At 47.6% G+C, this 13,449-nt stretch overlaps 1 protein-coding gene across 2 annotated transcripts in view; it reads right to left on the bottom strand.

Moving 5' to 3' along the window:
- The window catches only part of LOC109322685 (putative IQ motif and ankyrin repeat domain-containing protein), an 81,867-nt gene that overhangs the window by 36,457 nt on the left and 31,961 nt on the right, over positions 1-13,449 (bottom strand). For both annotated transcript variants that reach the window (XM_019553774.1, XM_019553781.1), the window contains 2 exons: positions 9,894-10,058; positions 9,218-9,409 (listed from right to left, as the gene is read on the bottom strand). In XM_019553774.1, coding sequence (XP_019409319.1) covers positions 9,218-9,409; positions 9,894-10,058 — 357 coding nt within the window. The remainder of the gene's footprint in view (positions 1-9,217; positions 9,410-9,893; positions 10,059-13,449) is intronic.

Genomic DNA, 13,449 nt, shown 5'->3' with positions numbered 1-13,449 from the left:
CTGACAAGAGGGGAGTTCCCCAACCTGTAGGTATGGTGCCGGTTGTTCCTCCCCAGGTGCATCACTTTGCACTTGTCAGTGCTGAATCCCATCCTGTTCTCATTTGCCCACCCCTGTAGCCTATCTAGGTCCGATTGGAGCCTATTCCTCCCTTCTAGCATGCCCACATCCCCCCGCATCTTAGTGTCATCAGCAAATTTGAACAGGGTCCTTTTTACCCCCTCGTCCAAGTCACTGATGAAGATGTTGAACAGTGTGGGTCCGAGGACCAAACCCTGGGGGACCCCACTGCCCACATCCCTCCAGGTCAAAAATGACCCACCCACTACCACTCTCTGAGTGTGGCCCTCCAGCCAGTTGGTGACCCATCTGACTGTGTGGGTGTTGACACCACAGTCCCCCAGTTTCTTAAAGAGAACAGGGTGAGAGACAGTGTCAAAGGCCTTCCGAAAGTCCAGGAAGATGATATCCACTGCTACCCCTGCATCTAAGGAGTTGGTGACCTGGTTGTAGAAGGCCACTAGGTTGGTCTGACAGGAGCTGCCACTAATGAACCCGTGTTTGTTGCCCCTAAGCATGACCTCCCATGCTGGCCCCTTGTGGATATGTGCCAGAATAATTCTCTCAAAGAGCTTGCCTAGGATAGAGGTAAGACTAACTGGCCTATAGTTTCCCGGGTCCTCCTTCCTCCCCTTTTTGAAGATAGGAACCACACTGGCCCTCTTCCAGTCCTCTGGCACCACACCAGAGCACCACGAGTGCTCGTACAGCTGCGCCGGGGGTCCAGCAATGACCGCAGCCAGTTCCCTCAGTACTCTGGGGTGGAGATCGTCCAGACCAGCTGATATGAATACATCCAGTCCCTCCAGAAGTTCCATAACTAGTTCCTCACTAACCCTTGGCCTAGGTGCACCTCCCCTGGGGCCTGAGGGGGACCCCAGCGGGGGGGTGACTGTTCCGGTCCCTGCTTAGGAAAATGGAGGCAAAGAAATAATTAAACATGTTGGCTTTGTCGTCTGGTGTGACGACCAAATTTCCTGGCGTGTCCTGTAGGGGCCCCACGTTACCCGGAACCTTCTTTTTACCCCCTATGTATTTAAAGAAGGACTTCTTATTGTCCTTAATCCAGGAAGCTAGTCCCAGTTCCATCTCTGCCTTGGGCTTCCTGACTGCCCCCCTACATCCCCGAGCAACTGCAGTATAGTCATCCCTGGGGATGGTCCCTCCTTTCCATTGGGTATACCCCTAGCTAGGAGACCTTCCCGGATGCTTTTGGTGAGCCATGGGGGCTTGTGTTCCCTCCTGCTCCTTTTGATCCGCATTGGGATTACCTCCCTTTGGGGTTGGAAGATCGTCTACTTAAGGAGTGACCACTCTCCTTGGACACCTGGCTCCCCTCCTCTCTGGGACCTCAGTGCTTCCTGACTATTCTCCTTAGTTCATTGAAGTTTGCCCTCCTGAAATCTAGGGCTGCTGCCTTGCTGCAGGCCTTTGTCACCTTGCACTGGATGTTGAATTCCAGCAGTCTTTAAGAGGAGGCTGGATGAACACCTTGCTGGGGTCATTTGACTCCAGTACTCTTTTCTGCCATGGCAGGGGGTCAGACTTGATGATCTGCTCAGGTCCCTTTCAACCCTACTATCTATGAAACTATCAGGGAAGTCAATCTGCGGCTCCAGAGTTGATGCCATCATGTAGGTTTTGGCTTCTACAGCCACTATCCGACTTCCATGAGAGAGGCCTCCTGGGACAAGATGGTCTTCATCTCTCTTCTAAAGGTAAGAGTCTGTTCTCTTACAAGTTGGCTGATCTCCTCCAAAGGGCTTTGAACCAGGTTCATCAGGGGACAGGGAAGCAGAGAATACGGAGAACCTAGCATCAGCAAGCCACAAGCAATGCACTGAATCACCCCAGGTAAGCAGTAAGGGGTCTGACAGACATCAGGACAGGGAAGTGCCAATGGCACCCATCAGGGGGCTTAAGTGTCTCTACACAAATGCTAGGACCATGGGGAACAAGCTGGAGGAACTTGCACTCCTGCTTGCAAGCAACAACTTCAACCTGGTTGGACTAACTGAAACCTAGTGGGACCCTACTCACTATTGGGCAGTAGACATTGAGGGTTACAGGTTGTACAGATGGGATAGAGTGGGGAAAAAAGGGAGAAGGTATTGCTCTCTATGTTAAGGAACAATATACATCTTCTATAACAGGCTTGTCCAACATGCAGCCGGCCAAGGCATTTTCTGTGGCCCGCAGTGCTGCGATGGGAAACAGAAGTAAACACAGTTTACTTTCGTTCCTGCCCCTTGTACCTCCCTCAGCAGCTTCCTAATGGCTGCTGAAGGGCTGGGGAACGTTGCCGACGCGGTGCATGTGGGAAGAGGAATGTAGACCTGGCCCACCTCCTCCCATCCCCAGCACCACGTGGGGAAGACTGTTTCCTGGCCCGAGAAACTCGCTGCTCCCCACACACAGGCGAGAGGCAGCCCGGCTTGGCCGCCTGGCCCTGGAGCGCTGGGGGAGGCGTGTGGGCAGGTGCCTCCTCCCGCCGGGTTGTCGGCATTGGCCACGCCATGTGAGGTGGCCCCAGGCTCAGGCGGAGCCTGTGCTCACTGCACCCCGAGGTGTCGCCCAGCCCTAGTGTTGGGTCCCTCCAGCCCCGTGCGGTGATGTGGACAGGCAGAGGCAGCGCAGCAGCCAGGCTCGCCCTCATTGTTTGCCTCTGCTGCCTCATGCCTGGCCAGGGTGCCGCGGGTAGGGCCAGGCCGGGCCGGAAAGACGGTGCCTTCCCTGGAACCAGGCCTGTGACTGTGGGCTCCCGGCACCTTCGTGTGTGCAGTGGGGTCCCTGCCTTTCACAGAAGAGGGAGGCTCAGCTCTGACCCCCATCTCTTGGGGCCAAGGCTTTAACCTCAAAGTCTGGTCTTCCCTTCTGGGAGCTGGCTGTGCCCACGTCCCAGAAGCCGAGTGCTGGAGGATTACAAAGGAAGGCAAAGACCTCCACAGTCTGCTTTAATTTGACTATGGGGTAAAATTCCTTCCTGACTCCAAACCTGGTGATCAGTGGGACCCCAAGCAGAGGGGCCAAGACCAGGGCTCGGCAGCATTTTTTGGGCAGTGCCAAAAACACCTGCAGCCTTGACTTGTAAAAGGTTGGCATGCCAACAGACAGTGGAGGAGCCAAGAGGGGCTCTATCCTTCTTGTGGCAGCACAGCCCTGGTCCTTCCCCTGAAGTCTGCCCTGAGGCACACGTGCCAAGCAAAATGCCTGTGCGCTATGCTCTGGCACCCATGGAAGGGGTTGCCTACCTCTGGACATAACCTCTAGCCAAAAACCTCTGGATTTGGTCCAGAAGGAGCATTGGCACACCCCCGTCAAAGTCCCTAGCCTCCACTGTAACCAACACCCAGTACCTCTGAGGAAGACTTAAAAACATCCTGGCACACATAGCAGAAAGGGGAAGGGTGGCGGTGGGGGCAACCAGCAAAGCCCAGAAGCATGAGAAGTACCCATAGTAGAACATAGGCATAGCTATGCCTCGGTCAGGGGTAGGCAAAATATGGCCCACAAGCTGTGCCAAGCCCACCAATTGATCCTATCTGGCTCACCACCAGGAGCCTGAGGAGCAAGGGTTGTGCCCTGTGTTGCTCTGCTCTGCCTCAGATAATTGCCCACCCCAGTTTAGATCAGTGGTTTTCAACCTTTCTTGTACCAGGACCCATTTGTAAACATAGATGGTCAGTCCCGTTCCAGTGTCCCTCACTGCTCCTACCTCCAGACCCCATTGCCCCAGTGTGTGGGGGGGCAAGTAGCCCTTTGCAGACTGGAACTCTGCCAGCCCACAAGAGAAAAGCCACAGTTATATGTTTTTATCCTTTAAAGGAGAACCCACTTACAAAAAGTTTGCTTGTGATCCTTTCATATATTCTTGAGACCTTCATTGGTGTCAAAGGTCACGTGACATCACTTCCTGATGTGATATCACTTCCTGTGAGGTCTTTGAATATGGCTCGCTGGCCCACTGGGTGATAAAAAGCTCATGATCCGGCCCCACATTCAAAAAGGTTGTATATGTTTAATGTTTTAATTAACCATGCACCAGTACAACTTCAATAGTAGGAAGGTAACTCGCCACCTGGATAAGAAAGAGGCAGTTGACATTGTATACCTTGACTTTCAAAAGACATTTGATCTGGTATCCCACATTGTTCTCATGGGAAAATTCGAGGATTGCAAGCTTAGCTGCGTGACAATTAAGTGGGTAGGACCCAGAGAGTTCTAAAGAATGGGTCTAGACACTCTAATTGTGAAATGCTAAGTCACTTGGTAAAAGTGAGGACATGGAAGGTCATTGCTGTTGGAACCACTGCTTCTTTCTCTGTAGGCACAAAGTCTTTGAAGTTAATACTAGCACCAGGCAGAGGGATACTGTCTGAAGAAGCTCTTCCTATGCCTGATTCTTGCTGCCTTTCCCTTGCAAGTGCCCCTGCTGACTGGGAAGGAGGAATCTGCCCCTGCTGTTGTCCCTGGCTGATGCGGAGTTGTGTGGAGCACCAGATCTGTTCCAGCTGCAGGCTGCAGCTGCATAGGGAGCTGGCCTGGCAGGATAAAACTGAACTCATGAATGACTACTTTGCTTTGGTATTTCACCGGGCCAAGGGGAAAATCATGCCAGATAGGGCACAGAATGGGCATGGTGGGAATGACCGCCTTCCTACTATTGAAGTTGTACTGGTGCATGGTTAATTAAAACATTAAACATATACAAGTCAGCAGGACCAGGTGAACTTCATCTGAGAGTGCTGAAAAAGCTGGCCAAAGTCATTGAGGAACCCCTGGTAAAACTCTTCCAAAACTCGTGGTACTCCGGAGAGGTTCCTGAGGACTGGAAGAGGGCCAATCTCGTGCCAACGTTCAAGAAGGGGAGGAGAGAGGACCCAGGTAACTATAGGCCAATTAGCCTAATTTCTATCCCATGGAAAATCCAGAAAAATTTATCAACGAGTCTATGTGCAATAGGCTTGCAGAAGGTAGGATTCTGAATGACAGCCAGCATGGCTTCACCGTGGGCAGGTCTTGTCTTACAAATCTCATCTCCTTCTACAACCAGGTAACTCGCCACCTGGATAAGAAAGAGGCAGTTGACATTGTATACCTTGACTTTCAAAAGACATTTGATCTGGTATCCCACATTGTTCTCATGGGAAAATTCGAGGATTGCAAGCTTAGCTGCGTGACAATTAAGTGGGTAGGACCCAGAGAGTTCTAAAGAATGGATCTGTGTCATCCTAGCAAGAAGTGGCCAGTGGTGTCCTCAGGGGTCCACGCTTGGTCCAGTGCTTTTCAACATCTTTATCAGTTATTTGGATGTGGGGGTGAAGAGCTCATTGGCCAAGTTCGCAGACTACACCAAGTTACTGGGGAACATGGTCACACTTGAAGATAGGCTACAGATACAGATAGACCTAGACAGGCTAACAAGTTGGGTACATCAGAACCAAATGAAGTTCAACACTGAGACATGTAAAGTGCTCCACCTGGGGATGAACAATCCCCAACATACCTACAGGCTTGGCGATGCCAAACTGACCAGCACCACAAATAAAAGAGACCCTAGGGGTAATAACAGACCACAGTATGGATATGAACCGGCAGTGCAATGCTGTAGCCAGCAGGGCAAATAATATTCTGGCGTGCATCAATTGATGCATATCAAGCAAAACCAAGAAAGTAATTCTTCTGCTTTACTCAGCATTGGTGAGACCACATCTGGAGTACTGCATCCAGTTCTGGGTGCCACCCTTCAACAAGGACGTGGTAAAGTTTGAGAGAGTCCAGAGAGGAGCCACCTGTATGATCAGAGACTTGCACAGCAAACCATATGAGGAAAAGCTGAGGGACCTGGGACTCTTCAGCCTAAAAAAAAGAAGGCTGAGAGGGCACTTGGTAGCAGCTTACTGCTACATAAGAGGCTCAGAGAACAACTGTTCACCAGGGCACCCTTGGAGAAAAGCAGGAGTAATAACAACAAACTCCTGGAAGACTGTTTCAGGCTTAACACCAGGAAAAACTTCTTCACAGTCAGGGTGTTCAAACTGTGGAATAAACTCCCTCCAGAGGTGGTGCAATCACCTACCCTGGACATCTTCAAGAAGAGACTGGATGGTCACCTCACTGAGGTCACCTGATCCCAGTTGTCTTTCTGCCTAGTGCAGGGGGGCTGGACCCAATGATCTTCCAAGGTCCCTAACAATCTATGAATCTATGGAACAGCAGCAGCAGTATGCAGGTTTTCTTTCCAGCACCTGCTTCTTGCTAGAAGGGGGGCACACCTAAAGGGAGGCAGGTACTGCCAATTATTTCCAGGGTAATCTCTAACTCCATAGGCACAATATGAATTCCTTCTTCCTAGGTATGTAACTATGCATTGGCTACATGAAAACACATATGTAACTGATCCAGAGTACTACAGAGGGTGGTGGTCGATGGGAGCTAATCATCTTGGTGCGCTGTGACCAGTGGGGTCCCAAAAGGCTCTGTCCTAGGGCCTATGCTGTTTAACATCTTCATCAATTATGTGGACATTGGTGTCAAAAGCGGACTGGCCAAGTTCGCCAACGACACCAAACTCTAAGGTAAAGCATCCACACCTGAGGATAGGTGGGTGATCCAGGTGAATCTGGACAGACTCATGAAATGGGCAGACAAGAACCTAATACCGAAAAATGCAAGGTTCTCCACCTTGGGAGGAAAAACCTGCACCATGCTTATAGGCTTAGTAGTGCTACGCTGGTTAGCACTACAGATGAAAGGGACCTAGGGGTCATGGTTGACCACAAGATGAACATGAGCCTTCAGTGTGATGCTGCGGTTAGTAAAGTGAGCAAAACGCTGGCTTGCATCCATAGATGCTTCTCAAGCAGATCCCGGGATGTCATTCTCCCGCTGTACTTGGTGAGGCCACAGCTGGAGTACTGCGTCCAGTTTTGGGTTCCGCAATTCAAAAGGGATGTGGAGAAACTTGAGAGGGTGCAGAGGAGAGCCACATGCATAATCAGAGGTCAGGAAAACAGACTTTATGATGACAGGCTGAGAGCAATTGGGCTATTCAGCCTGGAAAAGCGCAGGCTCAGGGGTCATCTGGTGGCTACCTATAAGTTTATCAGGGGTGCTCATCAGGATCTGGGGGAAGGTCTGTTCACCAGAGCCCCACAAGGGATGACAAGATTGAACAGTCACAAACTCCACTGTGACCGATTCAGGCTGGACATAAGGAAGAACTTCTTTACCGTCCAACCCCCCAAGGTTTGGAATAGACTGCCGCCGGGGGTGGTTCAATCACCCACTTTGAATGCCTTCAAGACACATTTGGACGCTTACCTTGCTGGGATCTTATGATCCCTGCTGACTTCCTGCCCCTGGGGTAGGGGGCTGGACTCGATGATTCTCCAGGGTCCCTTCCAGCCCTAATGTCTATGAAATCTATGTGATCCAAGTCATTCTGAATTATTGCCACTTCTCGTTATTTACCATTCAGCCATTCTGTGCATCACCTACAAGTTCTATCAGAAGGGATTTTATATATATTTCTAGATCACTGATGAAACTATTGAACAGCATCACACCTAATACTCTGCACACTTGAACACCCTATCAGAGCCTGTCTGAATTCCTTGTCTGAGAATGATTCTCTGCTAATACCTCATGTCTGAGATCTGTTAGTTAGTTAGCTATTCTTAATCTATTTAAATATGCTCTAATGATATCAGATTTCCTTGCATATACTGCACCTCAGAATAAGATACACATCTTGTTTTTGAAAAGCAGAAAAAAACTATAGTAAGTAATTGAGTAACAGCAGCTAGGGAGCCTAACCTGATCAATGTTCTTCTCCCTGTGGATCACAGGCAGACTTTACTTTCACTTTCTCCCCAGCAGAAACTGTTCTTACATACCTCTATAAGCTGTCTTTTTGGACAAAGGCATGTGTGTATGTGAGAAAATACAGTATATTATGCTTGTTTTTTGCTAAGAACACTAGGTGGCATTAAGCTCAAAAACTTGCAAAAGTCTCTTCTATTCATGCACTTACTTTATCAAACAAAACCTGTTTTCCATAAAGTCATGCTGACTGACATAAATTACAGTCCTATTCTTCAGTGTTTAATTAACAGTAACCTGTATCAGTTGTTCTTTGGTGTGTCTGGTGCTGATATCAGGTCAACAGGTTTGGAATTACTGAAGATTTGTCACTTGCCTTTTCTGAACACTGGTTCAATATTAACACGATTCTAATCTTCTAGAATGTCCTGACATATCCAATTTTATTAAAAATGAATATCAATAAGCCAGAAACCTCCTCAGCCTGATCAAAAGAACACTGTTGAGGAACATATCCCCTTCCTAAACAAAGGAGACACCTGGAGCATATGTCACTGAGCAGTGCCAAAGTGTTCAACAAGGAGCAGATTTTGAACCCCATGGATTTTTCTTCTGCTGTACCACTAAAACCTCTTGTACAAACAAGAGGTTTATCCAATAAATAAATACCTAACTGAAGAACATTTCAGGTGATTTTTTGTGCTAACAGGCACAGGTTTCCCTACCAGTACTATCAATCATTAATTAACCATACTATTAATTTCCACTAATGCTAGTACAGTGCACAGAAAGCTGGCAGACACTGCAATCTATTCTTACCATAAGGGGCAAGAAAGAACTGAGATAAACTGAGCCCTTTCTGCCACTCACTGCTCCTTTTGGGTGGATCATCAAAAAGGCATTTACAGCATAGGCTTGATGACAATGGATACTAGAAAAGAATCTGATCATATGTAAGCCAAGAACAGAACAAGAAATGTCCTTGACTACTGTCCTACAGAATGCAGGATTTAGCATAGCCCTCCACTCCAATCCTCCCAATGAGCAAGTCCCTGCCATATGACTATTAAGTATGGACCCCAGGCACTGGCCTGAAGGATGGTTACTTACTAAGGATTGAACTGAGCACTCTTATCCCTGTTACAAATCAGGAAGCATGTTGGAGAGCTGTTAGCTGCATACTAAGCTAGCTGAGCCCTCAGTCTGAATGAGCTCTCACAATAATGCTTTCACAGACTGCCGTGAGCCATGCTCAACTGAATCTCAGGACAATTCCTGATTTACTGGTGGCCTTTTTTGGTTGACCCATTTCCTCCCCCACAACATTTCTCACCTTGCTGTTTGGATTGGCTCCATTTTCTATCAGCATCTTGATAGCATGAGGGTGGCCACCTCCTGCTGCCTCAGAGAGGGGAGTGTTTCTATTGGCATCGGTGCACTCCACTATCTTCATGTGGTTAGAGAGACGTGTGGCCTTCCCTTTCTCATCCATACTTACTCCATTCTTAGTGTCCAAATCTGACACCTCAGTAGAGACACAAAGGCAAACACAGTGCATACGGAAAATGAGGAAAAAGTGCTCTCTGCTTTGGATACCATAGGAATTGTGTGTTAGTTGATAGACTAATGTAAAAAGAAAGATGCAAACTATTTACCATTCATGGCACAGTAACATTTTCCAGACATGCCAGAAGCTGGCGCTTTGCACCAAAGCATTCACAATGTGATGCAAGACAAAGGCTTGGAACACAATTCCTTAGTTCTCTACTTTATTTTTTTTGCTTCTCCTTTGCTAACAAACAAAAGAGCTTCCTAGGGAGGGAGGTGGGGGGAGGGGAAGTCTTATTTCTGAAGACTTCTTTTTAGGAGTCTTCAACAGTGGATCAGGGTACATTAATTAATTTATTTAGAAACAAAGAGAGCTCAAATAATATTCTGATCCTATATTTTCAGAGCTCACTGAATATCCCAGCTACCAGATAACCTATCCTTCTCCTCCCTGCACTTACTTCCTTTAGCACAGCTTTCATTTCATCCACATCCCCCTCAAATGCCGCCTCCAACATCCGTTTCTTTCTTTGCTGCTCTTCTCGCTGCTTCTTCCTTTCTTCTTCCTCTTTCTGTCGCTCCCATTCAGCTGCTACCTGCTCCTTCTTCACCATTGCAATGAAGGCCTGCAGTGAAATGTGAACTGTGAATGTGAATACAGAAGGCAGGGAATCCAACCACCTCAAAAGAGAAGCAAGGTGTATGGAAACTGGCTGCTCCAGTCATATTTTTAATTTGCATTGCAATAACATTTAGAGGTCTAATTAGGGGTTAGGGTGTAGGAATATATACAAAAATGTAAGAAAGAGAGAGTCACTGCTGCAAGGAATGTATACTGTAATAACCACAAAGGGAGACAACTGATAGACACAAAGAACAACTGTTATTAGGATGGGGCAGTGCAACAAAGGGAGATTTCTGATATACAAAAGATATGCAGTCAGCTATAAAAAGCAGAGCTGGAAGGGACCTCAAGAAGTCACCTAGTCCATCCTTGGTCCCGGGCAGGATGAACTGAACATGAATATCCCCGCCCAAAATTTGTCAGTCTTAAAAACCTACTTTTAAAAACTGCCACTGATAGAGGTTGTTCAAGTTCCCTCAGCGATCTGTTCCGGTTCTTAATGTTTCTTGTAGTAGTGAATTTCTCCAAATGTCTAAACTTAATCTCATTTGCTGCAATTTAAACCCATTAGTTCTTGTCCTCTCCCCAGGGGTCAAGAAGAATAATTTATTACTTTCCAATTTACAGCAACCTATTACATGTATGCTAGCATGACTCCTCTATGTGTTCTCTTATGCTTTTCACACTTTGTCCAAGTCAAAGGCAACAAGTCCAATTTCTGAAAGTTAAAACTATTCAAATTCAAATGAGAAATTAGGAAAAAAATTTTAACAGAATAACTAAGCAATGGAACAGATTCCCACGGGATGTAATTGATTCTCTGCCATAGGAAATATTAAAGTCTAGAGGTGGTATCTTCTTTAAAAATTCTCTAGTTGAACTACAAGTTTCCAGGACACTTTCATGACATGCTGAGTAAAGTTCCCTGGCATGCATCATGCTAGATCACACTAAATGACCTCTCTGATTCTGTCTGATCTTATAATAAAAGCTATAACAAGTTGTGTACACTCTGATGGCAGGAAGTCCTCAGCCCTTCCTTCTCCTAGCCAGATTATTATTTCTGCAACAACTCACTGCCTTCAGAGTAGGATTTGACCGACTAAAAGAAGCTGAGTTTCCCTATGATGTTTTTACTATTATGATTGTGAAGTAAACCTTCAAAACGTGCCCAGGCTTTGTTCAATTCATGTCAATATGGAATGAGCATAATGATGACAATTTAAATATTAATATTATTAATTAGTTTTTCAATGATTAAAACATACAGGAAAGAAAAGACCAAAATCACATAGATGAAGATCTACACAATGTACTAAGATCAATCCTCAGGACATAGCCTGAATCTGTAAAGATGTACCATATGCAGTTTTTCAGTTTCACCACTGGTGGACCCCTAAGCATGTTTAACATTTTATATCGTAAAAGCTATAAAGCTGTCTACATTTAAAACTGGAAAGGCGGGGGAGGGGGTGGCAACTAAAAGTGACTACTGATCTAAAAAACTCCTATGGAAAAGGCAGAAAACTTCAGGTTGAAATGGAAGGGGGAGGATGGTCCCAAATATTTCATAGTAGCTAGGGTCAGGAGGGACCTGATCAGATCATCTAGCCTGACCCCCTGCCACAGGCAGGAATGAATGCTGAGTTCACCGGGCCCCAGACAGGTGATCATCCAAACTCCTCTTGAATTTGCCAAAGGTAGGAGCGAGGACCACTTCCCTAGGAAGCTGGTTCCAGATTCTGGCTACCCTAACTGTAAAATATTGCCTTCTGATCTCTAACCTAAACCTATTCTCCATCAGCTTATTACCATTGTTCCTTGTCACCCCAGGTGGTGGTGGGGAGAACAGGGCTCTTCCTATTTGCTGATGATCTCCCCTGATGAGTTTGTAGGCAGACACCAGGTCCCACCTCAGCCTCCTCTTGTCGAGGCTGAACAAGTTCAGGTTCCTCAGTCTCTCCTCATAGGGCCTGTCCTGCTGCCCTCTCACCAAAGGCCCTCCTCTGAACCCTCTCCAGGCTGGCCACATCCTTTTTAAAGTGCAGAGCCCAGTGCTGGATGTAGTACTCCAATTGCGGCCTGACCAATGTCGCATAGAGGAGGAGTATCACCTCTCTGGACCAGCTTGAGATGCATCTTTGGATGCATGACAAGGTATGCCTGGCCTTGCTGGCTGCGGTCTGGCATTGGCGGCTCATGTTCATCTTGGAGTCAATAATGACACCAAGATCCCTTTCTGACTCTGTGCTTTCAAGAGGGGAACTCCCCAGCCTGTATGTATGCTGTGGATTCCTTCTCCCAAGGTGCAGCACCCTGCATTTATCAACAGTGAACCCCATCTTACTCTCATCTGCCCACCTTTGTAGTCTATCTAAATCTAGTTGCAGCCTCCATCTCCCTTCAAGTGTGCCCACCTTGCCCCACATTTTAGCGTCATCAGCAAACTTGGACAACGTGCTTTTAATCCCCTTTTCCAAGTCATTAATGAAGATGTTGAACAGTGCAGGCCCGAGGACCAAGCCCTGGGGGACCCCACTGCTCACATCTTGCCACGTTGAGTACAACCCATCCACCACTACTCTGTGGGTATGCCCCATCAGCCAAATTTTACCCACCCAACTGTGTAGGCATCAATGCCACAGTCACCTAACTTATTGATGAGAATGGGGTGAGAGACAGTGTCAAAGTCCTATACTGCAGTCGCTCGGGGATGTAGGGGTGCAGTCAGGAAGCCCAAGGCAGAGATGGAACTGGGACTAGCTTCCCAGATTAAGGACAATAAGAAGTCCTTCTTTAAATACCTAGGGGGTAAAAAGAAGGTTCCGGGTAATGTGGGGCCCCTACAGGACACGCCAGGAAATTTGGTTGTCACACCAAATGACAAAGCTAACATGTTTAACGATTTCTTTGCCTCTGTCTTCCTAAGTAGAGACCAGAACAGTCACCTCCCTGCTGGGCCCCCCTTGGGCTCCAGGGGAGGCACACCTGGGCCAAGGGTTAGTGAGGAACTAGTTAGGGAACTTCTGGAGGGACCGGATGTATTCAAGTCAGCCGGTCTGGACAACATCCACCCTAGAGTTCTAAAGGAATTGGCCGAGGTCATTGCAGGACCCCTGGCACGGCTTTACGAGCACTCACGGTGCTCTGGTGTGGTGCCGGAGGACTGGAAGAGGGCCAACATGGTTCCCATCTTCAAAAAGGGGAAGAAGGAAGACCTGGGAAACTATAGGCCAGTTAGTCTTACCTCATTCCTAGGCAAGCTGTTTGAGAAAATTATTCTGGCACATATCCACGAGGGGCCAGCAGGGGACTGCATGCTTAGGGGCAACCAACACGGGTTCATCAGTGGCAGGGCTTGTCAGACCAACCTGGTGGCCTTTTACGATCAG

This window comes from Crocodylus porosus, unplaced genomic scaffold (genome assembly GCF_001723895.1).
Source record: "Crocodylus porosus isolate Cpor-Errol unplaced genomic scaffold, CroPor_comp1, whole genome shotgun sequence".
In the NCBI taxonomy this organism is placed as follows: domain Eukaryota; kingdom Metazoa; phylum Chordata; order Crocodylia; family Crocodylidae; genus Crocodylus; species Crocodylus porosus.
Note: the sequence above shows the minus strand (reverse complement) of the source record. Positions and strands in the feature narration are given on the sequence as shown.